The 26,150-nt window shown below is 36.9% G+C and overlaps 3 protein-coding genes across 6 annotated transcripts in view; 1 reads left to right on the top strand and 2 right to left on the bottom strand.

The window, feature by feature from the left end:
• Positions 1 to 39: 39 nt before the first annotated feature.
• cenpn (centromere protein N) lies at positions 40 to 6,338 on the bottom strand. The gene is made up of 10 exons (XM_028441155.1): positions 6,054 to 6,338; positions 5,910 to 5,955; positions 5,777 to 5,836; positions 4,232 to 4,305; positions 3,930 to 4,103; positions 3,735 to 3,836; positions 3,572 to 3,626; positions 3,049 to 3,158; positions 2,786 to 2,909; positions 40 to 186 (listed from the first exon to the last, which is right to left on the bottom strand). Exons 1-10 carry the CDS (start codon positions 6,222 to 6,224, stop codon positions 65 to 67), a joined length of 1,038 nt encoding a protein of 345 aa, XP_028296956.1. The 5' UTR covers positions 6,225 to 6,338; the 3' UTR covers positions 40 to 64.
• Positions 6,339 to 7,448: 1,110 nt separating this feature from the next.
• Positions 7,449 to 10,786, top strand: cmc2 (C-x(9)-C motif containing 2). Of its 4 annotated transcripts, XM_028438299.1 has the most exons (6): positions 7,449 to 7,551; positions 7,629 to 7,729; positions 7,948 to 8,026; positions 9,705 to 9,775; positions 9,856 to 9,927; positions 10,012 to 10,786. In XM_028438299.1, the coding sequence occupies exons 3-6, from the start codon at positions 7,990 to 7,992 to the stop codon at positions 10,093 to 10,095; spliced, it is 264 nt and encodes an 87-aa protein (XP_028294100.1). In that variant the 5' UTR covers positions 7,449 to 7,551; positions 7,629 to 7,729; positions 7,948 to 7,989; the 3' UTR covers positions 10,096 to 10,786. The 4 variants fall into 4 exon arrangements, with proteins under 4 accessions (XP_028294100.1, XP_028294118.1, XP_028294089.1 ...); XM_028438317.1 differs by lacking the exon at positions 7,948 to 8,026 and having other exon boundaries at positions 9,662 to 9,775; XM_028438288.1 differs by having other exon boundaries at positions 7,449 to 7,729.
• Positions 10,787 to 11,399: 613 nt separating this feature from the next.
• LOC114456489 (chromodomain Y-like protein 2) overlaps positions 11,400 to 26,150 on the bottom strand; it is a 38,504-nt gene continuing 23,753 nt past the window's right edge. The window contains exons 4-7 of the mRNA XM_028438277.1: positions 16,308 to 16,480; positions 15,999 to 16,209; positions 15,765 to 15,908; positions 11,400 to 13,338 (exon numbers count right to left, since the gene is read on the bottom strand). Coding sequence (XP_028294078.1) covers positions 13,186 to 13,338; positions 15,765 to 15,908; positions 15,999 to 16,209; positions 16,308 to 16,480 — 681 coding nt within the window. The 3' untranslated portion in view covers positions 11,400 to 13,185. The remainder of the gene's footprint in view (positions 13,339 to 15,764; positions 15,909 to 15,998; positions 16,210 to 16,307; positions 16,481 to 26,150) is intronic.

The raw sequence follows: 26,150 nt of genomic DNA, 5'->3' as shown, positions 1-26,150 counted from the left end.
GCTGCTCTAACAAAAAAAAAAAAAAAAGCACATGGACTGTTTTTAATTAAGAGTTAGTCAATAATCACTTCTGTGGTCGGTTTGTCTGTGAGGAAGAACCAGGAACATTGTCTGTGATCACAAAGTAATTCCTTCCTTTTACAGGAACAGATGAGAGGAGAGGTGTGACAGGAGTGGAAGCAATGCCTGGAAAATAGAAAAATTATTCAATCGAAACATTCGTCAATAAAAATCTAGTTGTTAAGCTCGAATTCTGTTTATTTACATGTATTGAGGAAATCCAATGCTTATTGTTTCCTTACAGTTGGTACGACTCATTTCAATATACCAGATGTGTATTCCAGAAAGGAGGTTCAACAAACCCTGAGTCTATCTATAAACTCTGGGTCAACATACCCTGTGATGGGAAACTCTGGGTATCTGATTCCATTACAGCTGGTATGAAGTGGGTCAATCAACTGAGTATGTAAACCTTGGGTTACTTACGTGCACGATAAAAAGCCATTATTAATTGAGTAAAGATCACACAAACTACCATGGCAACTAGGGATGTAACGATTAATCGTAAGGCAGTTAAAAATTGATTTATAGGTATCACGGTTGATATCAATTTTCTAAAAATTGAATCGCAGTACTTATCCACAAGTGTAGGCGGCGGGCGGAGTCTGCTAATAGTTTCTTTCTGGCCGCCTTCTACTCTTAAATATGTTAATAAATGATTCATTACCCCTTAAGCACCGAAAGAATATCTGTAATATTACTTGAATATCTGCAAAAGTCACGTTTTTCTATTGGCTCTGTCTGCTAGCAAAGCTTCTCTTCTTCACTGCAAGATATCTGCATGTCAACCGACCACTGTATTACCATCGCCCTCTGCTGGTCCAAACAAATGACGTAAATCAGTGTACTCACGGTTTTTTTTTTTTTAAAGTCCAATTGTTAAGGCACAAAATACATTTTCAGTTGCACTTTTAAAAGAAAAACAACTATTATGCAGTTTTGCATTGTTTATTATAGAACCACAATTTAAATTGATAGGCTTCATTTTCATTTGTATTCTTCCTTTATTTATTTCATTCAAGATTTATTTTTAGTTAAATTACATTGTTTTGAATTGTTTATCAAGGAATTCTTTTGACAATGAAAAATACAAGGAAAATAGTACAGTATTTTCTAGTTTTTTTCCCAAAAAAAAAAAAAAAATGTCTGCAGTCCCATTTTGTAAAGTAAATCGTGAGAGAATCGTATCGTGAACCCAGTATCGTGAATCGAATCGTATCGGGAGTTGAGTGAATCGTTACATCTCTAATGGCAACCATCACGATGGGTGAAAATAAGCCACGATTGTGTTCTAAAGGTGCGTTCGCACAGAGCGCCACTTCAGCAACTATAGTTACTTAAATCGCCTGTCATTAGTCATGCTTTTTGGTTGCTTTATCGCGCCAGTGACGTGACGACCGGAGAATAATATGAATAAAATATGTCTGTGGAGCCGGGGCTGCATCGCTGGAAGGGCATATCACTTCTTCTACAGCCGTAGCTGTCACTTTCATAGACAGGTCCACTTGTACTTATGGTTTAAATTCTCAACTTACAGATTTTCTAAAGGATGAGTTCACTCAAAATTTAATTATAATTTAAAAGGTGTTTTCAAAAAGTATTACACTTTCATTTGGCCCCAGTTAGTTGGGGAAGTGTACAGCCCTCCCGCTACAGTGGCTATAAAGACAGCGACGGCTGCGTCATTTATATAGATTTTTAATGCAATGTAGTCGCCAGAGTCATTTAGACGTCCAAAAAAATAGGACGCAGCTTGGATTCGAACCTTGACCTTACACTCTCAAACACACCTCCATACCCACTGCTCCACCGTTACTTTCAATATGTGGTGACTATACATCCAGCTGTATCAGAGTACAAAACAATGTAACGTTAATGTCAGGCCATAAAAGTGGATTCATTTAAATTGACATTTTCCCCTTTACATTATCCACAGGTTTGTATCCAGGGACCTTTACTACAGATGTCAGTAGGCGTTCTAATGCAGATCAGCCTCAGTGTCTTACCCTTAATGCTCTGCATCCACAATGTTATAAAGAAAACTACCGTTTGCAAAAAAAATGTAAAGTGGCACAACATTAGTAATGCTGTGAGCACATCTGTGGTGTGTGATGTTACTAATGTGTGTCAGAGAGGAGTGTCAAGGTACATTAAAGTGTTCCTTAAGAAGCGGTGTTCAGGTGGGCGGAGCAAGGTAGAAACCCAGGGTTTCTTAGACAACACCTGCCAGCGAGCAGGTTCAGTTCGTAGAGAATGTTACCATGGTAACATACTCAGAAGAAGATGCCTCAAATTTAGGAATGGGATACTTAAGAGTTTTCCTCATTTGAGCCCAACATACTCAGTTTGAACACAACCCGCTTTATGGAATACCCCTCAGGTGAAACATTGTTCTCTCATTATTTGCGCGCGCGCACACAAACGGATGTGGACCTGGGTGTTGGGTTTAATTCCTGGTCTGGGTATTTGTGACTTTGTGTAGAGTTTGCATGCTCTTCCTGTGTGTGCATTAGTTTTCTCCCATTACTCCAGTTAATTCCCACCATATAAATCATGAAAACATGTAAGATTAACTGAATATGCAAACTGCTAATAGGTGTGAGTCAGTGAGTAATCTGAGCATTTTTCTGCCCTCTTGTGGTTTTCATTGGAATCTGTTTTTAGCTTTAATCTCAACATAAAGCCCTTTTCTTTAGTTCATGAAGCAAAACAAACCCAGCTGTACCTGATGATGCACAATGTCTGAGGGACTCCAATAGGTTGGTGCTTGTAAACTTTACAATACATTTGAATGGCTCCTCTCGGTCCGTCATGGTCTTATTGTTGTGATCTCTGAACTTAGTTTCAAGCTGGGGAAATACAACCAAGATCAGTCATTAGGCAAGTACAATAGATACTAATACAAATAATTATAAATAATAATAAAATACAGCTATTTTATTGCAATAATTGAGTTTTCTCTTTCGCTCCATCAGGGTCTGTGAATACCTTATAAACTGCAGACTGTAGTTGCGGTAAAACGCCGTCACCAAATGCTTCGCAGGCCATCTGATGCCGCTTTGTTGCAGACTCAGCTTGTTCTCTTTCTATTTGTGGATCTGTATGAATAAAGCATCCAAAAACACGTAGAATCTACTTTATTACTCAATGTTGTAACAGATAAATGCATTATTCAGCAATGATTGCATTTAAACCCAGATTTAAACTTGCAATTTATCCATTTTTCCCCCCCAAATAGTACAGTAATGTGCATTCATCTTTTTTCAAACAAAAAGCATTCGAATTGTACATTTTGTTGATAAGATCTTTTAAGAAAATTAGAGCACATGTTACGCTAATTCTCGAGCACGGTGTAAGGTGTATTCATTTTAGAGACAAACTTGAGATTTTGCCACTCGGGGTTTATTAATATAAATCAATCAAATAAAATGATGGTAATGATGTGTTCAACAGGTCTAACACTAAAAACATCACATGAATGGGATACATTGACATAACTGGCCATACATACTTGAGATGTTCTCACTTTTTTCTGCAAGAGGAGTGGAAAACTTAGTTGAAAAAACCTAGAATAAAAAAAAAACCCAGAATAATCAAAACCAATATAGTTTTACATCTATAATAAAGACCAAATTTGTAACTAATATGAAAGTGTAAATATAGAACAAGCTTACTTGCTGATATTGTCTCATCAGCAGGTTTCTGAGGGCCGCGAGGTTTCGCCCACTGAGGTTTGCATCCTTAATACCTTGATATCTGGTGGATAGAACCAAAGCCTGCAAGCAAAACTTGAGTCTTAAAGGGGGATAAGGACACACACAGAAAATGGGTTGCTGCATAAACAATGTATGCACGAGTTCATTTCTCACCTGAGATAACAGAGGCTTGAGTTTGGAAGTCAACCTGGTCACAAAAACGTAAGAACTCTGAAGGTGATGAACAACATACGTAGGTTTCATATGATTGGGGCGGGAGAAGCCGTCGCCCCAAGCTACTCGGATCCATATGGCTTCGTCCGTGTGCTTTTTTATTTTGACCGACACCTTTAAATGCAATGCAAAAAGAAGGCTTTAATAGAAGTTTGCAACAAAGTACATGTATTCTTCAAGTGTACACTATAAAGTTTAACTAATAATGAATTAGTAATGTCGATAAAAATCTTCAGGCTTACATTTCGCATTAGTTTACTGAGATGGAATTTAAATTGTTCCTTAAACTGTGTCATGTCAACTGATGGAGCAGCATCTAGGGAAGAAATAGGAGACATTAAGTTATAAAAACAACTCAGACTTGAGACTCTGCATACTCAGTGGTCCTTAGAGTCACTGAGCATGCAAAAAGACTCTTTCTGTAGCAATTTGCCAAAAAACAGAACATTTATATGAATATATATTTATTTTAATTAAAGAGTTATGTTTTTTTAAAGTTTGTTTTCATCTCCACTGTTAACACTCAGTTTGTTGAAATCATCATGCATTGCATTATAGGATGTGGACTGTGGAATGTTTTTACTTCACTGCGATATCACAGGGAATACCAGGAACAAAAAAAGAAAAGAAAATTAGTGTAAAAACAATCACTGTCCTCCCTGTCTGGCAATGGTAAAATAAAACTAGGGCTGAACGATTTTGGAAAATAATCTAATTGCGATTTTTTTTCCTCAATATTGCGATTTAATATGCAATTTGTTTTTCATAGGCCTCTTGTCATGTATTTTTTTTTATGAACACAAGCAATAAATCAATCTGTTTCAGAACAAAACAAGTTCAGATTTATTTCAATTTTAAATAACTATAAAATATACAATTTAAAACAGATCACAACAATACAGCAAACAAATCTGTGGCTTTACCTCTTCAACATATCTAACCAACTTCACGTTTCATGAAACAAGTAAACATGTGGACTGCACTTCTTAAACACTCTCTTAACTTAACAGGACAGTCTATAAAAAAAATAAAATATACAGATATAAAAAAAATAAAATAACGCTTACTAAAATCCAGTCAGTAACATCACACATACTAAAGTGCAAAAAAATTAAGGAGAACTAATATCTGTTTTAACCAAATGGATGTTTTTTTTTTTAGGTAAATCAAACTACCAACAACCTTTGACAGCATGCGCAGACAAAGAAAAAAAAAAAAAAATAAATAAATAAATAAATAAATTGCAGCCCTTGCGATTAGAAAATTGTGTCTTATGATTTTGCGATAATATCGCAAATGCAATTAATCGTTCAGCCTTAAATAAAACAAGCAAATACAGTAAGAATGGGACTCCACCTCTCACAATGCAATATGTGAAAATGTCAACAAATTGTTTACAGTTGATTATTTTAATAATAATTCTTATTTTGATTAATTATAATTAGCATCCAAACAGAAGACAAAACCAACTTGCTGGAATTATTACACTGAAGTCAAGAAAACACCAAAACTATCAGCAGACGCCTCTGAAGAAGACTGGCAGTTGACAGTCGAAACATGCCAAAACAACAAAAAACTTATTTTAAAAGTGACTAACTTTGACACGTTTTTTTTTAATAAACAATGTGGCTGTCGGTACGGACAACCACCGGTGCTATTTTAGGGTTAGTTAGTGCTTAGGAATCTACGTATGAATAACAAACAGAAGTACTGGCCAATGAGGGGCGCGACATATGATACAGCTACGTACTGATAGCCACTGCATTTATTTTTTTAATAAAACATACCGTCAGGGTCAAAGAGCTGGAAAGCGTACCACATGCCCAGGTTAGGATAATCAATGACATCTGGGGCAATGAGAGCAGACTGAGTGTTAATGCATTGATAAAATAGTATAATAATTTAATTTATTAGACTTACGTATCATCTCCAGCTCTGTGACGTGTTTAACTGTCAATTCATTTTCCTGTGAAAAGGTAAAGCAAATAGCATGAAAACATATCCACGTTTGTGAACAGCGACACTTTAATATGATGATAACAAAGAGGAGTCTTTTAGTTTTACCTCACAGATGTTGAGCAGTTTTTCAGTTAAAGCCCATTTGGACGTGGTAAAATCTACGCTCTGCAGCTGAGCATCGCTAACACGACCCCAATGACTCAGAGTTGTTTTTAACATGTTGGCCGGTATCCGTCTAATCACCCGCTTCAGTAAACACTTACCAGGGTCATTCATCCTTTCCTCCGACAGAAAAGGAGCTGCTAACACTAGATGCAACAACTGTTTATCTCTGTAAGTAAAATCCCGTCTTTAATTAGTCGGCAGAGCAACACCAGTTAGAAAACCCGCCTGTGTACGAATCGACCAATCACAAGCCACCAGAGGGTCTGCTGTGTTTCCTGTAGCGCCCTCTGCTGCAGTGGAGGGGTAGGATATTTATTTCACTACACTGCACTGGTGTAACTTCTCTACAACATTCTTGGCTAGAGATAAAAAGTTGTAAATAATAACTTGCACAATGTTTATCGAATTTTATTTCCAGAGACACACAATGATGCACATATCTGATATTAAAAAAAAGACAGACATCTAGTATCTATTTAAACGCATGGCTATTACAAGGATGTAGACAAAAAGATAATATAAGCCTCTTTCTCTTCTAAACGATTGATGTATACAGTATGATGGACAACTTATATCACAGCGGGAGCCACACAAATGTGATTGTCTCATTCGATTGCCACATTATCAACATCTATGTCAGCGTTTGGAAGAATGAGCAATCTGAGCATTAATACAAGCTTGAAAACACTCATTTCGTATTTTTTTTTCAATTCATTTTGTAGATTTTCTCATCAGTATGGCACATTTTGCTGTCTTTTTGTGTGTTTTTTTAATATTTTTTTTCTGTTCTAGTTGTCATTTTGTGTATTTTTCTGTCATTTTGTAGAATGTCGTGTGTCTTTGAAGTCCTTGTGTGTGTTTAAGTGGTTGCTGAGAGTATTTTATGACAGGAAAAAAAGTACTGTCAGGTTTTTTTTTTTTTTTTTTTTTTTTTTTTTATCTTTTTGTGTTTTTGTTGTTACTTTTGTACTTTTCTTGATATTTTGTGCATTTTGCTGTTATTTCTGTGTTTCTGAAGTTTTGTGTATTATGTTTGTTCTTTGAGAGAGAGTGGTTAGACAACATTAAATCGTAGTTTGTTAAAGAATACCCCAGAAAACTGAAAAACATAAGCATTGGGAAGCAGAATCAATGATTATAAACTGAGGAAGGACGTTTTTCTGTTAAATGTATCATACTGTGCAAAAACGGAAATAGTAAGGCAGGATTTGTCTTGTATTTCCTCCATATTTCTGTTTTATAAGTCCCACCTTTTTTAAGGAATCCTGTCCTGGATTGGTGAAGTGTTGTATAATTCTTGTCGTTGATTGGTTGAAATTCTTGTCACTCAACTCACCGACCGTCAAATAAACAGTTACGAAAGTGTGACGTGCTGTTACCAGCATGTCCTTCAGGCTCTAACTAACTCATACCAATGTTATTACACCTACAGGTTACGGTATTGGCATATTGTTTTTGTTGATAATTGATTAAAGCCGAGGAGGAAGACAGCTAATTGTCTTACTGTGTTTATAGGGGTGAATGGTTAGCTTTGAATTAGCCCAGCCGCTAGCTGAAGTGCCTCAACACATAAGTGGACTGCAGAGCTACTCAGATGACACAACAAGGCTCCACCGGTAAGTGACATTTATCTCAACAATGTGTTTTTAGTAAATGGCCTAATCCGTACATTCAGATACAGTAGTTTAACCTTAAAGGTATTCCAGTTTAAGCAGCACTCCGACCTGTTCTGGAGGTTTGCTAGCATGATTTTAGCTAATTCTCGTTGCCTGTAGGTGTTTTACAAAGATCAATGAGATGTCTCATATTCCTCACTGTGTCCCTGTGTCTACAGGTAAGTGCAGTCCTGGAAAATAAATAACAGGCCATCGTCACAATGACACACCAGGAGGGAGAGGGATGGGGAGGCGTTAGTATCCTTCAGCAAACATGTCCTTGGCAAATGTTTGGCAATGTAGACTTAATGCATGCAAAATATTTCATTTTTATTTATTTATTTTTGTAAAAAAAAAAAACAAACAAAATAAATACAAATTCCGATACCTCATGAATCTGAGTTATTACTTTAAAGCTGCTAACCACGATAATTATTTATGGCCGTCGCTATTCGTACGGAAACGTATCAATTGACTCCCCCTCTATCCGTACGGAGCGCCCCCTCATTGGCCAGTTTAGGTGCACCACGTGACTTAAAGTACCGTCAGTTTTATTTTAGCTTCATATTTATTTTTAGCTACCCCGCCAGCCCTTGTAGTTTAGCCCCAAACCAGGAAATACCCTGGAATATGTAAAAAAAATATGTAAAAATGAAAAAAAAAATGTTTATGACAAAAGCAGGATTCAAGAGAATTTTTGAGTCAGGTGCTTAAGCCACTCAGCCATCCTGGCACAGTAAAAACACACAGGCACATTACGCGTATGCAGAAAAAGTCCCAAAAAGATACGTTTTCTTGTCAATAGTCCCAGGGTCTATGGATACGTTTCCGTATGAATAGACACGTCGATTATTTATCACATAGGGGTGCACCGATTGCAATTTTCTGGCCGATCACCATTTTTTTTTTTTTTTTAATAAACATGACCTGCCGATACCGATTTTGGCCCATGCCGATTTTTATTTATATATATATATATATATATATATATATATATATATATATATATATATATAACTGACAGCATACACCTTGAATGTTCCAATCTTTTTTTATTGTAAAACATCGAACAATACCTGTGAAACAATACAAACGTGTTGTTTTAACTGCACTTAGGTAGTTATCTCAAATATAAATTAAAAGTTTAGAACACTGCTGTCCAAAATACTAAATTATATGAGTTCCTTTAGTCTTTAGTTTTTCACATTTTAAAAATAAACTATATGTGTCCAACAGGTTACACTGCAGACCTGTTTGGAGCTCTTAGCTAAAAAATAAAGTGCACAGCAGTATTTTGGTTTTACAAATAAAATGTAAAAAAAAAATCACAGGGTTTTACGATAAAACGATATTCGTTTTCTGGCTGATATCGGGCCGATATCAATATCGGATCGGGACAACCCTACATCATTTACTCCAAAAATAAAAGCAAAAACACAAACATTGCTGCTTGAAAGTTCATTTTGGTCCCCACACTTTCATATTGACATTTTTAGAAAAGTTTTGTGCATTGCATTGTGGGATGTGAAGTCTTGTGAATGGATACATAGAAGTGTTGTTACTTTATTTTAATTTTACTGTGATTTGTGTTTTTGAGCAGACATGGAAGACAGTGATTTGCATGACATAAATTTTGGTTCAAGTTCTATCATCATGATATCAGAGTGAAGTAAAAACACTTGTATGCATCTGTCAATGGGACTCCAGGCCACATTCTACACCACAATGCGCGTCAATGTCAGCACTTCAGCAAACTTTCAAGCGACAATTTCAACCTTTCACTTTTTTTTTTTTCTTTTTCTCCAAGCAAACAATGTTGAGTTTATTGATCAATGAGGCTCATGCTTTGGTTTGGTTTCACACCCGTGCTCCTTTTGTCTTATGGCTTTCCAGTCCTGCAGTCGTTCTTAAAGCCCTTAACTCAGAATGCACCCAGATCTCTCACCACACCTGCACACCAGCGAGTGCAACGAGCTGATAAGTCGCCTAAGGCAGTGCCATCAAGAGGTGAGTCTCTACGTCTGAGTAAACGTGTCTTATATTCGTTAGCAACGCCGCGTCAATTTTTGCTTTGTCGTCACCATCAGCACACGGTAATGAAGTTCTTCGGCACCTGTAACGATGTGGACCGCGCCATGCGTCACTGCCTGAAGAAGGAGGTCTGTGTGTGTTAACCACTGTAGTACGGTACTTATCAACCTACCTGTGTTTTTAATATTGTTGTTTTCCTCATTGATTAACAGAGACTGGAAAAGCGAGAGCACAGCAAGCAGCATGCAAAGGATATGAAGAAGAGGCTGAAAGAAGGACACAAAGAGCCTCTCTGAGAAACCTGTACCTTTGTGTGATAACTTAAATAGATGTGTTACCAGCAATGCATTGAAATAGTTGCTGAGGCCAGATGTTATGCCTGTGTTTATGAGGCAGAGATTCGTAAATGCCTGGAAACATGTTGCTACAGAAGAAATGCAGACAACTGTTGGAATGAAACACTATAGGATGTGATTTGAAAGGCATATATTTCAGACACTATCAGTTTTAACAGTGAGGGATAAAAAAATGCCGTAAAAAACATATGTTTTTAGAGTTCAAAAATACTTTCGATGCTTTAGTGCAGACATGAGCAACTGGTGGCCCTCAATCTAATTTTTTGTGGCCCCATAGCAAATAATTTATTCTGACATGAATGTTGATCATGTGGCCCATCCCTGCTTTTATTTCACCTCCTGCTGCTGAGTGCTTGTATTAGTTGTCAATAGCTAATACTAATGAAATATTGTTCCACAAATATGCATTAATTACCACCTGTGACTTATTTTAACAATATACAGTCACACCCATTTTATGGCATAATAGCATCAGAGGAGGGGGTAGGTGTAACCAACCATTCTGTATGTGAGCTGGATTGTGCCAGAAAAAAAGGAACTCACCGCTAAACATTATGGGTTAAAAGTTTGAATGAAGGAGGAATCATATTGATTCGTTATTGTTTTAAAATAAAGGGAAGTTGTCCAATGATGTTTTTGAAGTTTTTTTTTTACTTTAATGAATACTTTATAATTGAAAGTGGAGTTTCAGATCAAATATCACATATTTGACCCTACACGGTCCTAAAAACAAACAGTAATATGTATTGATTTATTGTTTTATTAGAAGTTGCTCACTGCACTCAGCATAATGCAAAAAGACATTGAGTGATACTTGAATTGTAAGACAAAGTAATGAGAATAGGGATGCACACAAAACAATGTGATAAAAAGAAAGATAAATGTCACCAAAGCACTGATTACTGTAAGAAATAAAAATATTTATTAGGGTTTAAATAGACTATTCACAAGTTGTGTTTTTTTTTTTTTTATTTGTATGTAAAACACAATGATGACAAAAATATCTTTGGGTTGGGTTGATGGTAATAAAGAAAACATGGCTGTCACAGATGATAAATAACAATAGTGATCTTTAAAATAAATAAATACAGTTACCATAATTGATCAGTGTAGCTAACGCTCTTTGTCGCACATTTATCATTGCTGGAGTTCAAAGGCTTTGCAAAACTTTAATAGGTATGCAAATCTGATCATAATAAATGAAGATAATTTAATAATTATCACAAAAAAAATATGCCTTGTTCTTGTTTTGGAGTCATAGCAATGTTTGATTTTTTTTTTTTTTTTTTAAATGACAAATAATTTATCAATTCATCAAATACAAGGGGGAAGTTTAACTTTTTAACTAGTTAGAAACATCAATCTATTTTCACCACATTTTCAATCAATACATCATAGAAGACAGTTGCTTAAATTGCTATAAAAATTCTAGATATCTTACTCTGAGAAAGTCTTCAAGCTGTACTGTGTCAAATATTGAGTTTCCATTTCAGTTTTGAAATTAAAAGCATGTACATTGTCTGACAGACTAAGTTTGCTCATCCAACTTTAATTCAACGTGGTGTTAAAAAGATTCCGTGTTGCCTCTGGAGCAACCAAAACCACATGCGACTGCATGACTAATCAAGAAATACAAAAATAAACAGCCATGTTTCTAACAGTACTTACAATGCCGGTACAAAACAGCCTCAGGGCAAGACATTTATACACTATATTACATGCGATTACTTACAGAAGAAGTTCATATTTTACATATATATTAATCTGTACTGCATGTGTGCAACTGCAAAATGGACGTTTTACAAAACAATGTACACAGGCCTACATACATTTATATTTGGTAAAATAGATCCCTAAATATTTTACACAATGCAATATAAAAATGACTGAAATATTCTATCACCACATGCAGGTATGGACAAGGTTTACTTCATTGCCAACATATTGTACAGTTTTGTTGAATGAAAGACCCTAGATTGAGTCAGTCACCTCTGATTTTGTGCCCTTAAAAACCTGAATTGTCAGGTTAGTAATCACAGATTTTCTGTTGTTTCCTTGATTAAAATGATAATTGCATGTTTTACAAAACAGTGATTTGCATGGTGTGATCCATCACAGTGAGGCTAAAATTAGTGCCTCCTACAGTGTGTTGTTTAGCAGTTTAAAAAGAGCCAACATTTAATGTAATCAACATAATTCTTTTTTTTTTTTTTTTAAATCAATACCAGTTCGCTTTAGTGCTTGATTTTACAAAACATTTGCTGTATTCACCTTTTTGTTTCTGAAAGTAAATGGCCAAATCTTCCAGGACACAGAACAGCACATGAAGTACAAAATCACCAGTGTACATGTTATTAAGACAAGGAACACAACGTTTAAATAAGCCTAAATATCTGTTTGATATTCAGAATAATCCAAATGCGCCATGAATGTTACATTGGCAGATACAAAACATTGAGCTGTTCCTGAATCTAATCCAGTGAAACGTGTGAGTGATGAAGGATTATTTATCCTTCAGTTCACACAGAAAAGAGCGAATGTGCACATCTATCAATGAGAACCAGTGTCTGCATGCAAACTTTGGTTTACATTTAACACAATATACTATATACAATTTTTTAAAAATCATTTTATATACATGAAGCAGTTTTTTACATTTATGAAATAAATATATTAGCAACTATACTGTGTCTTCGTTCATCTTGGTAAATAATAAATCTTCCACATGTACAGAACCATTCTGTTCCTTCTCGTTCGAAGCAATGCACGTTCGGCTCTTTCCTCTGAGATTCTTGGGTCAGTGAATCTGGACGGTCATTTAATCAGACAGGCCTTTAGTTAAAAAGCTTCTTTACAAAACATGATCTGGATGGAATTTGTTTTTAAACTTCAGAGTAAACACAAATCCCAAGGACTCTACGTGACTTATGAATGGAAACCAAGGCCGCTACTGCACTTTAGGATCACAGCATTGTCATAGATGTCCTTCCAGAGACTCGCATTGCACAGCAGAAGTTTCTAAGTTTACTTTTAATACGTCTTGTTCTGCAGGTAACTGAAGATGGCCTCCAGTCCTTTGGTTGAACAACACAGCTGCTTTAACATCTGGCACTCCTTCTCATTGACGTCCTCCAGGACTGACACGAGGATACTCCTCACCAGGCATTTGGATTCTTCTAAGACCTTTCAAATGTATAAAGAATAGGGGAGGAGTTATTTGTATGTATTCAAAAGACCACTCGATTCAGTGATTACCATACATACATTAAAGGGTACCTGTAGTGGAAATGTACAGTATATGACAAAAATTGTGTTTAATGTATTACCAATAAAGAAAATATACCTAGAGCCACCATTTTGGTCAGGATATGACGCACATTCGTAGTAGTGCTCTGAACAATACGTTTACAAGCTGCATTGAGACTTTGTCAAGGAATTCTGTTGGGACCACATCTGATTTCAGACATAACTTTGGCTTCGTGCCCATTAGCTTAGCCCACAGATCCCTCATATCATAGCAGCTCGGCTTGAAGTGGTTCTTGCATATCACCGAATTTTGTCTGAACGGAAAATCTGTATCTGGCTAACGCCTGGCTAACTCTGACTTCATGTCATTATTTGGTTTAAAGACAAAAAAATAAATGTTTCTGCTGGGTTTTTCTCTTGTTGTTATGGCAACCACTGGCTTTACATTCTGCCATTGTTCAGAAACTGTAGACCCAGTCCCGTTTAGAAAGAGAGATACGACATCTCCGTTCACGCCAGCTAGAGCGGAGTAGACAGTATGTGATACACTTTTGAATGGTAAGACGTTTAAATAATCATTGTGGATATTATTATTTTTATTATTACTCAATTCAATTCAACTTTATTTGTATAGCGCATTTTACAACAAAATCAGCTCAATGCGCTTAACAAAATATAAAATTCATAATAAGAAAGACAAAACCCAACAAGATCCACATGAACAAGCATTTAGCGACAGTGGGAAGAAACAACTCCCTTTTAACAGGAAGAGATCTCCAGCAGAACCAGGTTCAGAGGTGGCAGCCATCTGCTGTGACTGGTTGGGGTTAATGGACAGAAGGACCAACAGAACAGGATAGAGAAATAGAACATCAGAGTGTCTCAGACTAGTTGAGCCATGAACCACAGATCAGGAACTGCCATCATCAGCTTCATGACACCTGAAGCAGAGAAGAGAGAGAAGGGCGAGGAGAAGGCACTGACTGCAGAAAAACATGATACATTATTATCAAGTCAGCCTGCCTTGGCCTTGGACCTCACTCCCAGTGGCCTAGTCAACACTTATTGTAAAGGTGACAAATCTCTTCCCGTTTATTAGTAAGCTAACAGCGACTCCAAGGTCTGTAAATGCAACCGTTCAAAGATGAGCCCATGTCCACTCTAGAGGTTAGGTTATGTTATGATTCAGTCCTGTTTATGCGGACTGTAAATAATAACCAGCTACATCAGAATTTGAATCTCTTCCCGTTTATTGAACCAGTAAATGCGAATGTTTACAGATGAGCCCATGTCCACTCTAAAGATAAGATTATGTTATGATTATCAGCGTATCTAAACCCATTAACGTGTGCATTAAAGCATGTTAGTTTATTATTATTATTATCATTATTATTATTAATAACATATACTGTATATACACATACATATGACAGTGTACTGTATAAATATTGTAAATCAATGCAGTTATTGATGACAAATTACCAAAAATCCTAGTTATGTCACTTGGAATCAATGGAATAGAATTGCCTGCCAATAACTTCCGGGAACTATTTGAGTCTAGATAAATAACGTGACGGTCAAGCATTTCGAACTTCTGTTATCGTAACTCTCTCTCTAAACAGCACTGTGTAGATCAACAGAACAGTGTTGCCACGCAACAGCTAACAGGAATCAAAAAACGTACATATCCTGACCAAAATGGCGGCTCTCCATAGTTTATGCCCCAAGGTATAAAATTGTTCTAAAAAGTCCCTTTGATGTGTTTTCTTTCCCTCCAAAAATTCAATTCAATTCAACTTTATTTATATAGAGCTAATTACAACAAGTCATCTCAAAGCGCTATTAAAATATAAAATTTGTAATAAAAAGGAAAATACCCAACAAATCCACATGAACAAGCATAAGCAACTGTGGGAAGAAAAAACACTTCTAACAGTTTTTCTTTAAACAGGAAGAAATCTGCAACAGAACCAGGTTCAGATGCACATATTTTGTTTATTGGTAATATATTAAACACATTTTTTGTTATAAACTTTTCTGCTACAGGTACCCTTTAACACATACATTAGCAAGGGGTAGAGCTGACGTGTCAAGGCTGGAAATTCTTAAAAATGCCTTGATCCATTGCTCCAGTTATGACACGCCCAGTCACTCACTAGGAACAGCCCCCATCAGTCAGTCGACAAATGCTAGCTTTCATAGGAGGGGTGGTGCAAACATTGGTGGTTCATGACATAAGAAGTTAAGGTGGGACGATATATCATGCAAGAAGATGTCACGATTTTAAAACGTCACAAGATGTATCAACAAGGATACGAGTGGTATCGCGAAAGGTTGTCAGATAAATGTACATAAGTTCCTACCAGTGCGCTACATGTTGCCATTTCCTTCACGCGCAGCATCACTTCCTGGTTGAATGTGGTTGGCCAAAAGACCTGTGAGACCAGCCCCCGGCTGCATGCTTCCTGTGCCGTGAGTTTTCTTCCACAGAACAGCATTTCATTAGCCTGCATTTAAGGACTTGCATCATTCATTGTAATGTGATATTCAGGATTCATTTTGGTTAACAAAATGTATTCAATGTTGCAGGAACCCACCAAAGCAACGCCCAGTATCTGAGGGAAGGTGTAGGAGGAGCATCCAGAAGGGGTGAGGTGAAGAGCTGCACATGGAGTCTGAAACCAAGCCCTCTCACTGGCCCACACTACGTCACACAGTGGCAGGATGGAAGCCCCTAAGCCCAAAGCTGGCCCGTTTATTGCTACCACAATAGGTTTCTTGAAGTGGATGAATGCCAACACAAAGTCCCTACAAGAGTCACAGAACAATCGGTATCCACTCCAGTCTCGACTAATGACGAAGGGGAAAAGAAGTGAGTATCAGTGGGTGGAATGGTTTCTTCTTACCGAACAGCATCGGCGATGCGGCTGCTCTCTTTTCTGCGGTCAGTGGACAAACGCCCGATGAGGTAAGACGGCTCCAGGCCACTACAGAAAACAGTCCCGACTGAGCTGAGCAGTAATAGTTTAGTATCATCAGCAGCTGCATTGCTCAAAGCTCGGCAAACTTCTTTCATGATCTGAGAAAAAAAGCAACAAAAAATGTTAACATTCCAACCCTAATTTACATATGATAACAATCAAAAGATGATTTAAATCGTTGACATGAATATCAAACATCTTTAAAAAAAAAAAAAAAAAAAAAAAGAGGCTGCAATAAAAACAACAACTAAAACTCAAACAATAATTGTCCTTTCACTCAAACTTTTATGACAAACTGTATTAACTACGATAAAATACATTTGGATTTAAGCTAATTCTTCTCAGTAATGAACCAATTAAACAAAACTGAATACAATTTAATGCTGATAATGAGGGAATTTTTTTTTTTTGCCTCGTCTGCACAAGCTGTCGGAGGTCAACACTACATGAGGTGCAATTTTTTTACCACAGCAATGCATGTTTTGTTATTGCAATTAAATAAAGGAGTTTATTTTATTGCATAATTGTGACCATCACCAGCCCTCCCTAAGAAAGGGTAAGAAACACTTTATTAAAGGGAGAATATAAAAAGAGAGGGCAGTGTTACACCTAGGTGAGGGGGAAGGGAACAGGGAAGAGGGAGTCAGGGTGGGATAATGGAAGTGGTGGGGAAGAATAGACTGAAAGGGAATAAAATATAATGAATAATCTTTTGTTAAGTAATATCTTAAGCATCTCTAAATAACCTTGAGTAGTTTTGAAACACTTCACAAAGGTTTTTAATCATGCTGTTGGTCAATTTGAAATGCCAGGGGTTCTTAATCCAACCAAACACCTGTAGGTTTTTGTTTTTACAATCCAAATCTCTGCATGTTAAAGATGTCTTCATGTGAGCTTTGTGTCTTAAAGCACTGTAATCAGCAGCGGTGTTGGGAATGCACACAGCTTGTCCTAGTTCTGACATACTGTAACTACACATCAGAATAATCAACATCACAGTATACACCAAGACCAACCAAATAGACATTTTCAAGGACAGCTTAAAGTAAAGCCAGTTATCTTCATAAAGTTTACCAGGAATACTCTGATGTGGCAACAGAGACCCAAGTTTAGCATCTTGGTTCAGTCTGGCCAACTTGTGATAGCTTTAGCAGAGGTAGCGTTCTAGTCCAGCATGAACACACTCAGCAGAGCAATGGTACACATGAACATATAAACATTATTGTAAAACGCAACAAATGTCATATTTTACAAAAATCTACCTTGCGTTTTAATATATATATAAAAAACATACCACAACATTGTGACAATGTTTAATACTAAAACTTTATCACGTGCAGCAGTATTTAACTTTACTAAATACTAACTACATCTGTCATCTGTATTTATTTTTTGAGTTTGAATCCTGGAAAGTAAATCACATTTAGATGAAACTCATTGGTGACTCGAGCTCCTGAGGGCCCCTCACATGGTCCATGCGGGCCATGTTGGTGACCCCTGCTGTAAACTGTAAGATAGGTTAGTGTTAGTTTTATTTTTGGAATCTGGATGAGCCTGTTCATATTTTCATCTAAGCGCAACTAGAGGCTGAATGGCAGTTAATGGCAGTGAAGCCTTAAAGCTGCAGTTTGCAGAATCCTCTCTCCGCTCCGTTTTGAAACTGAAACCGAAACTCAACCTCCCATACCGGTGTCTTTTGTGAAAGCTCTTAGTGACTTTTTTCAAAATATAGACTAGTGACAAGTGTATGAACTTTATCTTGTGTTATTGAATACTCTTATGGTGTTTTAAAAACTAACATGAATGCACATATCACACTGTCGTTACCGTCCAGAGCAGCGGCTGCTGCCGTTGGCTCGTCCCCGCCAAAAGGACACACAGAGGCAGCTGTGATCTAGGCTGCCTGATAACCATCACTCCGCATCCAGACTATAAAATTAATTCACCTTAAATAAGCTTCTCTTGGTTTACACGCGCGTCTGTTATCACTCTCTCTCTGACACTTGTGTGTGTGTGTGTGTGTGTGTGTGTGTGTATGTGTATGTGTATGTGTATGTGTATGTGTATGTGTATGTGTGTGTGTGTGTGTGTGTGTGTGTGTGTGTGTGTGTGTGTGTGTGTGTGTGTGTGTGTGCGTGGGGCGGACCCTGCACAGTCACGGAGGGTTCATGAGGACACAGCGGTCCGTTCCTCCTCAGTATGTTTGTGGCTTTAAACTGTTGCTTCTCCACCTCGGTCTGCCTTTTTCCTCTTGATTTGCTGTGTAACTGTTGTGTCTAAAGCTGTTATGGCGACTTCTGCTGGGACGTCCTTCATTACACTTCTACTCTCGAGGGTACCTGAACGTCAGTCGAGCAGCCAATAGTAATGCCAAAAACAGCTCATGGAGCACACGTGTTTGTAAAAAGATCTCTGATTGGATGAAGTCCAGATTCTCGGAGCATCATGTTCCTGGATTTATAAATGTCATTTTACAGAGCCAGGAGAAGGAGAATAAATTTACTGTCCACTCAGAACACTTTGATTACAATATGCTCAAAGATGATTATGGATTTTTGATCAAATGATGCCAACAAAAGTTACTTATTGCAGCTTTAAGGGCCTTTCTTTCATGTGATGAAAAAAATATTAGATTAAAATGCAGCAGTTTAATCGGATATTAACCACTGAACCTCAGTGTGAACTTAATTCTCAGTGTTTCACCAAGCACAGAAACAGTTCCCAGTTTGAGGTGGATGCCCTATCTCTGTTTGCACACTTGTATCACATGTGCTGTTAATAATCCTGTTTCCTTGGGCATTCAGTAAATATTAAGCCAAGCTAGTGATCATCAAGAACATCAACAGATAATTCAAGTGGGGAGATAATCAAAGTTAGGATAAGACCCCGCTGTGGGCAGTGATTCATTAATGCAATGATTAAAGGAGGGATGATACATAGACTGAGGACAGACTTTTAATATATTATTATCATTTGTATAGCACATTTCATACACAAGGAAATTCAATGTGCTTTACGTGATTAAAAAGTACAACATAAAACACTAAACTGTTTAAAAATTAAAAAAAACATTAGAACATTAAACTGGGTATAAAATCAACAATAAAAACATTAAATCAACAACAAAATGATTAAAAATATCCCTCTCAGTCATAGGCAGTAGAAAAAAGCAGTGCCTTTAACTTGGATGTTTAATGTTATCATAGGATGCAGTTTGTTCCACTTCTTTGCAGCATAACAACTAAAAGCAACATCACCATGTTTACTGTGAACTCTGGGCTCCACTATCTGACCTGTGTCCATAGATCTGAGAGACCTGCTGGGTTCATACCTGACTAACATGTCACTGATGTATTCTGGACCAAACCCATTCACAGATTTATACACCAGCAGCAGAACTTTAAAGTCTATTCTGAGGCTGACTGGGAGCCAGTGTAAAGACTTTAAAACTGGAGTAATGTTTGTTCTGGTTAAGACCCGAGCTGCAGCGTTCTGAACCAGCTGTAGATGTTTGATGTTCTTTTGGGAGATTCCTGTCTGAAGACCATTACAATAGTCCAGTCTGCTGGAGATAAAAGCATGGACCAGTTTCTCCAGATCTTCCTGAATCATTAAACCTTTCACTCTGGAGATGTTCTTTAGGTGGTAGAAGGCTGTTTTTGTGATAGATTTGTAGGAGGTCATGTCTGACAAATACCACAGCACACTTCTTGACCATTTGGTCAGGAAGAGTTTCCCACTTTTTCCCCTCACAATCAGAGACAAAGAGCTAAGAACAGGAATTTACGACTGTTTGTCCTTCCCCCTGCTGTGAGCACATGGCAGAATCTTAGCTTTGTGCTAAACTGTTCTCCAAGAATTAACAATGAAACATTCCAAAAGTGGACACAAATTTCTGATAAAAGTTTGAAATGTATTTTTCTACACTGTCAATAACTGTTTTATTTACAGGAAGTCAAGGACAACCTGAGAATAAGATCATATAATTGTTTTACAGTAAAAGTGTTCCTAAGGAATATCTCTCATTAACGTTGCATAAAGTAGATCATGTTTGGTGCCGCAATAACCAGGAAAATATGATCTCTGCTTTTGTCTCGTTGGAAAGTTATAATCTAACTGGTTTCTGAGTTATATTCATATTTCTTGTTCCAAAGGATTTCTCATGCATTCATTCCTTATCACACTTACATGATTGCCACAACCCACAGAACATCCAAAGCAATCTAATTGGCTCCTGAAAACACGTCGACCAATAGAATCGCTTAGACCGCGACAAAACCGAAGCGCAAAATTCAAAACATTGGATTTTGGTGCTGGGCGCTAAGATGCCCACTGTAGTTATGTACGTCTCCTTTAATCTTTTATTTTCTTTGTAACAAAGTGTTTTCTTTCATTAGACCTTTTAAACAAGCTTGCGCGTCCAGAGATAAAACCTCCTGTTCCAACTGAAGATGCTAAACCAAGAATCAAGAACGTAGCCTGGAGGAGCTGAACAAAGGCCAGACAGGCCTAACATAGGTCAGAACCAGTGGAAACCTGCTGACTGAACAAGCTGTGAAACGTGCTGAACAAGGAACAGAACCGACCAGCGTAACACAGGCCAGAACCAGGTCCAGGAAAGGATCCTGTCGGACACACTCCAGCGGTCCAGAGCCACGCTTTGCTGCTTCAGACTCCTCTCGCAAGTCTGCTCTGCCACAAGAGAAGGATCACCGACCACGGACCCATCAGAACCGAGGTACTCTGGACCTCAAATTCTAATCGGGCCTAACACACACACACACACACACGCACGCACGCACGCACGCACCCACGCACGCACGCACACACGCACACTATTGTGTTTGTAGGTTTTAACTTGTTTTGATAAATAAATGTTTATACTTTGAGAAATTGTCTGTGGTTTATGAAAATATTACAATCATAAGGTTTGTTATATGGAGAGTAGACAGTCTTGACAAGAGTTCACAACCCTGGATGACAAGGTATTAACAACTAATTAAGTGATCTGAAACACTTTAACTCGATTTCAGATGGCACCTCTTGGCAAATTACTGTAATATTAATAATAATTAATATTATAAATCTTATCACTCCTTGTCCAAGCTCATCCTCCCTCAGATTTGATCTCACAGCTGAATGTCAGATCTGAGTCAATCAGAACACCAAGGTTTCAGACTTGGTCTTTAGCGTCACAAGCGTCACAAATAGACACTGCTTTAAAAAAGTGTTAAAGGATGTAAAGTATGTAATAAATGTGTCTAATAAGTCATTAGTGAATACCAGAGAACCACACGAGTGAGCATGAGAAATTATTAGAAAATATGTAATGAAAATAAAATGTTAATCTTTAACTTAAAGACAATCAACATGAAATTAACAGTAAATATGCAACGTGTTGACTTGTATATGAACTGTAAGTATATTAAATAAACTTCATAAACACATTTATGTTTTATACTGAGGCTGTTTTATAATTTAAGAATTAGAGCTGGGTGATACTGTATATCGAGATTCAAGATGTATCAATTTTTCTATTTTGGTGATATAGAAAACTATAATATTTCATATAACATATGAAACAAAATACTAGTTTTAGGAGTCACTGCTTTTACTTCTCAAAACAACATGTAAAGCTCAGTTAGATGATTAATGAGTGCACATATTGATCAGCTGTTTGTTAATAAATGTCCCTGTGTGGCATTTTGCATTGGCAAATTTAACCCAGAATTGTCTTTCTGGTCAGACTTTATTTAATAAAATTATCTAGATTTATATCATATATCACCATTTTGAGAAAATATATTGAGATATGAGTTTTGGTCCATATCACCCAGCCTTAGTAGGAATGTTCACATTATTTCAATGTTAATAAAGGTCGACCTAGCAGATTCTAATCACATAATTGTCTTTAGTAAGTGGTTGATAAGTGGGTATTTTAGATTTCTTGTACACCTATCTTAAAATATAAGGGATACTGGTGCTTGGTTGGGCGGGTGGGACGGCTCGTAGTGGACGCCAGAAAATTTCCCTTATTATCAAATCCAAAACTTGACAGGTATGTCTTCGCCAGATATTTGCAATTATCTGGATTAACATGATCATGGTACCATCCTTGTTAACAATGATGCTTTTTCCAGATATGATCTGGATTACATTCGTTGGGAGTTCTTGAGGAACCAACCCAACATATATGAGTCAAATTTAAAATAAATCAGTCCAATACGAACTAAGATATTTATTTTGAAAACTTTGCGAAGGATGAGAATTTAAGATTTTTCAATTTTTTAAACTGATCCAGAATGATTGTATTGTTCCAGATCCCCTCCAAAATGACTTCCATTGTGTAAGAAATTTTTGTCATAATCCGTCTAGCAGTTTTGACCGAATTGTACTGCCACTAACAGACAAAACAAACAAACAAACAAATATTACCTCCATGGCAGAGCTACTAATGAGATCAAAACAAATCATTACCCTGAGGAGCTACATTTGCAACCCATTTCATTAAACATCCTATTTGACAAGAAAGACAATATACCTTGACAATGAAACTCTAACAGATGCATCCTTCATTTATGAAATAATCTCCTTTACAAAAAGAACAACAACAATCCTGATAGTCCTGATAGTACAGTCTGAATACTTTTAGTGAAAACTGCCTCTGTACAATCCACTGATTCCTTTAAATGAGGGATGTGGCCTCGCTTCAGGCTCCAGATTGTCTGAAAACAAGGTTGACGTTTTGAAACTGTTGATTGGATTTTACTTTCTGATTGTAACCTCTGATTGCTCCTCTTCTGCAAAACAGCAGGGTTTTTGACACTTTGGTAACCTCTGTCATAGAGGTTCTTCTCAAAGCAAGTATTAAGAGTGTGTTGTACAATGTTCTGGATTCTTATGGAATTAACTGTCTGCTTTTTGTAGCTTCAAATGTTGAGAGACAGCAAAGGCTCATTGTTACACATGAAGGTACACACTCATTTTAGGCTAATTCAGTGACTGTAAAATACAGGCTGCTGTGTATCATATCTAGGAGTGGGACAAAAAAATGTATACAGTATAATGATAACCTTCTTCTTCATTCTACGCTCGATACTATAATTAGCTTTGTTTCCATTATCCTTGGAAATACTCAAAATCTAAATAGTGCAATAAAAACTGGTGCTGGAAACACCCGGATTTAAGAAAAAACACTCAAGTATTACTAAAAAGTTTTTACACTTTCAAGAGGAGGAATTTCAGAAGTTTTGATATTGAAATGTGTCACAATAGCGCTATGAAACACTTTTTCCGCAAATACACGTCACAGAACGTGACGCACACGGTCACATGACCACTTCTCTTCAGAATAACATGACGTGGTACATGTTGACAGAATAAGAGACTGGGACATTTATTAGCATTGTACATAAAAATGATTACGACCACATTTGACGTGAAACAACAAAGAAATACAGAGTGCTATAAGGAGGTTTGGAAGGTGAATATTCCTTCAGCAAAGTCTCGCGAGATGAGATTTCACAGGCGTTATGAGGCTCTAGCCCAAAACAACCTTCAATAGAAACACGTTCAAAGCGCAATTACACTTTGTCGACATTCAGAAATATCACTTTTATTTTGCAAAAATCTGTAATGGAAACCCAGCTAATGATATGCTGACACTAAACATATTTATTTATTTAAAAATAAATATCCTTGTCTGCATTTGTTGTCTTATTGGCACTACATTTATTACAATCTTTTCCCAACAACTATGAGAAAATGATTAATTTCAGCATTAATGTGCTGATTTTGTAACAAATTTCTATTTAATTTGGGGAGTTTTTGAGGAACAATTTAAAGAAAATTGTGAAATTATTTTAAATAATTTGAGATGATAAATGATATAAGCATGGGAAAACCGTGAGCGCTGGCAAATATTGTAGAGTTAACTGAATTTGTGCATTTGGAGGGGCTGAGATTTCTACATCTGATATCGATGGTAATTTATTCTGATTCATGTTTTCATCTCATCTTCACTTCCTCCTGCACGCCAACTTGGATGCTTTCAAGCAGGGGTGTCAAACTCATTTTAGTTCAGGGGCCAAATACAATGCAGTTGATGGGGGGGCTGGGGGGGGAATAGTCATTATTGTGCTCTAGTTTGCACTTCCACCTATAAATAAATGATAAAATATGTACAGCACTGATAATATCAAGGCAATAAGTGACAGATTTCAGGCCTTGCAGAATCTTCACTTTCAATTTATTTGATTTTGTGAAACATTTTTACGTAATTTGGCAACATTTTGTGAAATAATTTGAAGAAAACACACGATTTGGGAGAAATGTAGTTCTTTTTACAATTTGAGATTAAAGTCACTTTCATCATGTGATATACTGTAAGCGTGCGGGAAAATGTGAGCCTTGCTAATATGTGGAGTTGTATTGAATTTGTGTAATAATTTGGAGATATCTACACCTGAATTAGTTGGTAATTTACACAATGATTTGTGGTTTTTCTGACTTTATTTGCTTTCTGTTGTGAGCTGAAATGGATACTCTAGAGGGCTGGATTTGGCCGCCAGGCCTCGTGTTTGACACATGTTTTTGAGCTTGAGTCTTGGCTATTACACAATTATGTAAAGAGTTTAAAAAAAATGATTCCACCAGTTAAAATGATTTGACTGATTGAACATACATCAGTTTTGTGTCTGTACTATATATAAATCAAACCAGTAACCAACTGTCTGCAAGGAAGATGCAGATGGAGAAAGTTACTGACTACATTTTGGGAAAATTGAAATGAGCCAGCTTGTTGCCGATTGAAGTGTGCAAATGAGCAACCAATCACAGACTGTTACAGTCCCACAGGCAGCCGGTACCCTGAATGAATCATCATAATGCACAAAGCATCAGGGCAGAGCTGCAAAGCATTAGGTGACAATCAGGATAGCACATTTTTTCAGGTCTTTCAGTCAATATTTCTCTCATCCTAAAATTAATATTGGGATTGTCCTATGCAAAAATAGCATATGGCTAAAGAAACAATAATTAGTCTGCAGTCCATGTCCAGAATATAAAAATCCAATCACAACTTTTGCATTCAAGGTATGTTCGCACAAGTGTTGATTTTCAAGGAGAGACTTTGATATAAAGTAAACAGGTGATCAACATACTGCTGAGGAGAATGAGCACAGCTTGGCTTACATTATGCTCCCAAGGCTCCTATAGAGAAGACAGCAGGGTCATCATCAAACCTAATCAGATGTGCTTCTAAATATAGTGACACTCTCTGGAATGTGAAGGCTGTATTAATCATTTACACAAACTTTTTGTTGTTTTCGGTCAAAATGTAATCACACAAAATCATAGATTAAAGGAGCAAAGGTAATTATTTGCTGAAAGCATGTTTAGAGACAAATACTTAATATTTAATATTGCATGACAAAAATGTGAAGGTTTTTGTTTTCCTTTAAATCTTGGGCTACAGTGTTGGAGGAAGCTGTAAAGGCAAACTAGACCTGAAAGAACACAGATGAGTTTGTCCAAATAGACTGACTCTGGCCCAGAAATGGGCTGACTGAACACTTAATCATCAAATCCGATATGTTAGGCTGAAACAAATAATTTACTGTACTTGTTATAAGATTGGCGCAATCACAGAAACGGGATGTTATGCAATCAATGGGTATAGAAGGAGCCAACAATGAAGAGAGGACATTTCATATCAGATCATTTTCTACTTAATTTTAATCATCCCTTAATATAAAACACATGTATGAG

This window comes from Gouania willdenowi, chromosome 3 (genome assembly GCF_900634775.1).
Source record: "Gouania willdenowi chromosome 3, fGouWil2.1, whole genome shotgun sequence".
Taxonomy (NCBI): domain Eukaryota; kingdom Metazoa; phylum Chordata; class Actinopteri; order Blenniiformes; family Gobiesocidae; genus Gouania; species Gouania willdenowi.
The sequence above is the reverse complement of the archived record's forward strand: the minus strand, read 5'-3'. Positions and strand labels throughout refer to the sequence as shown.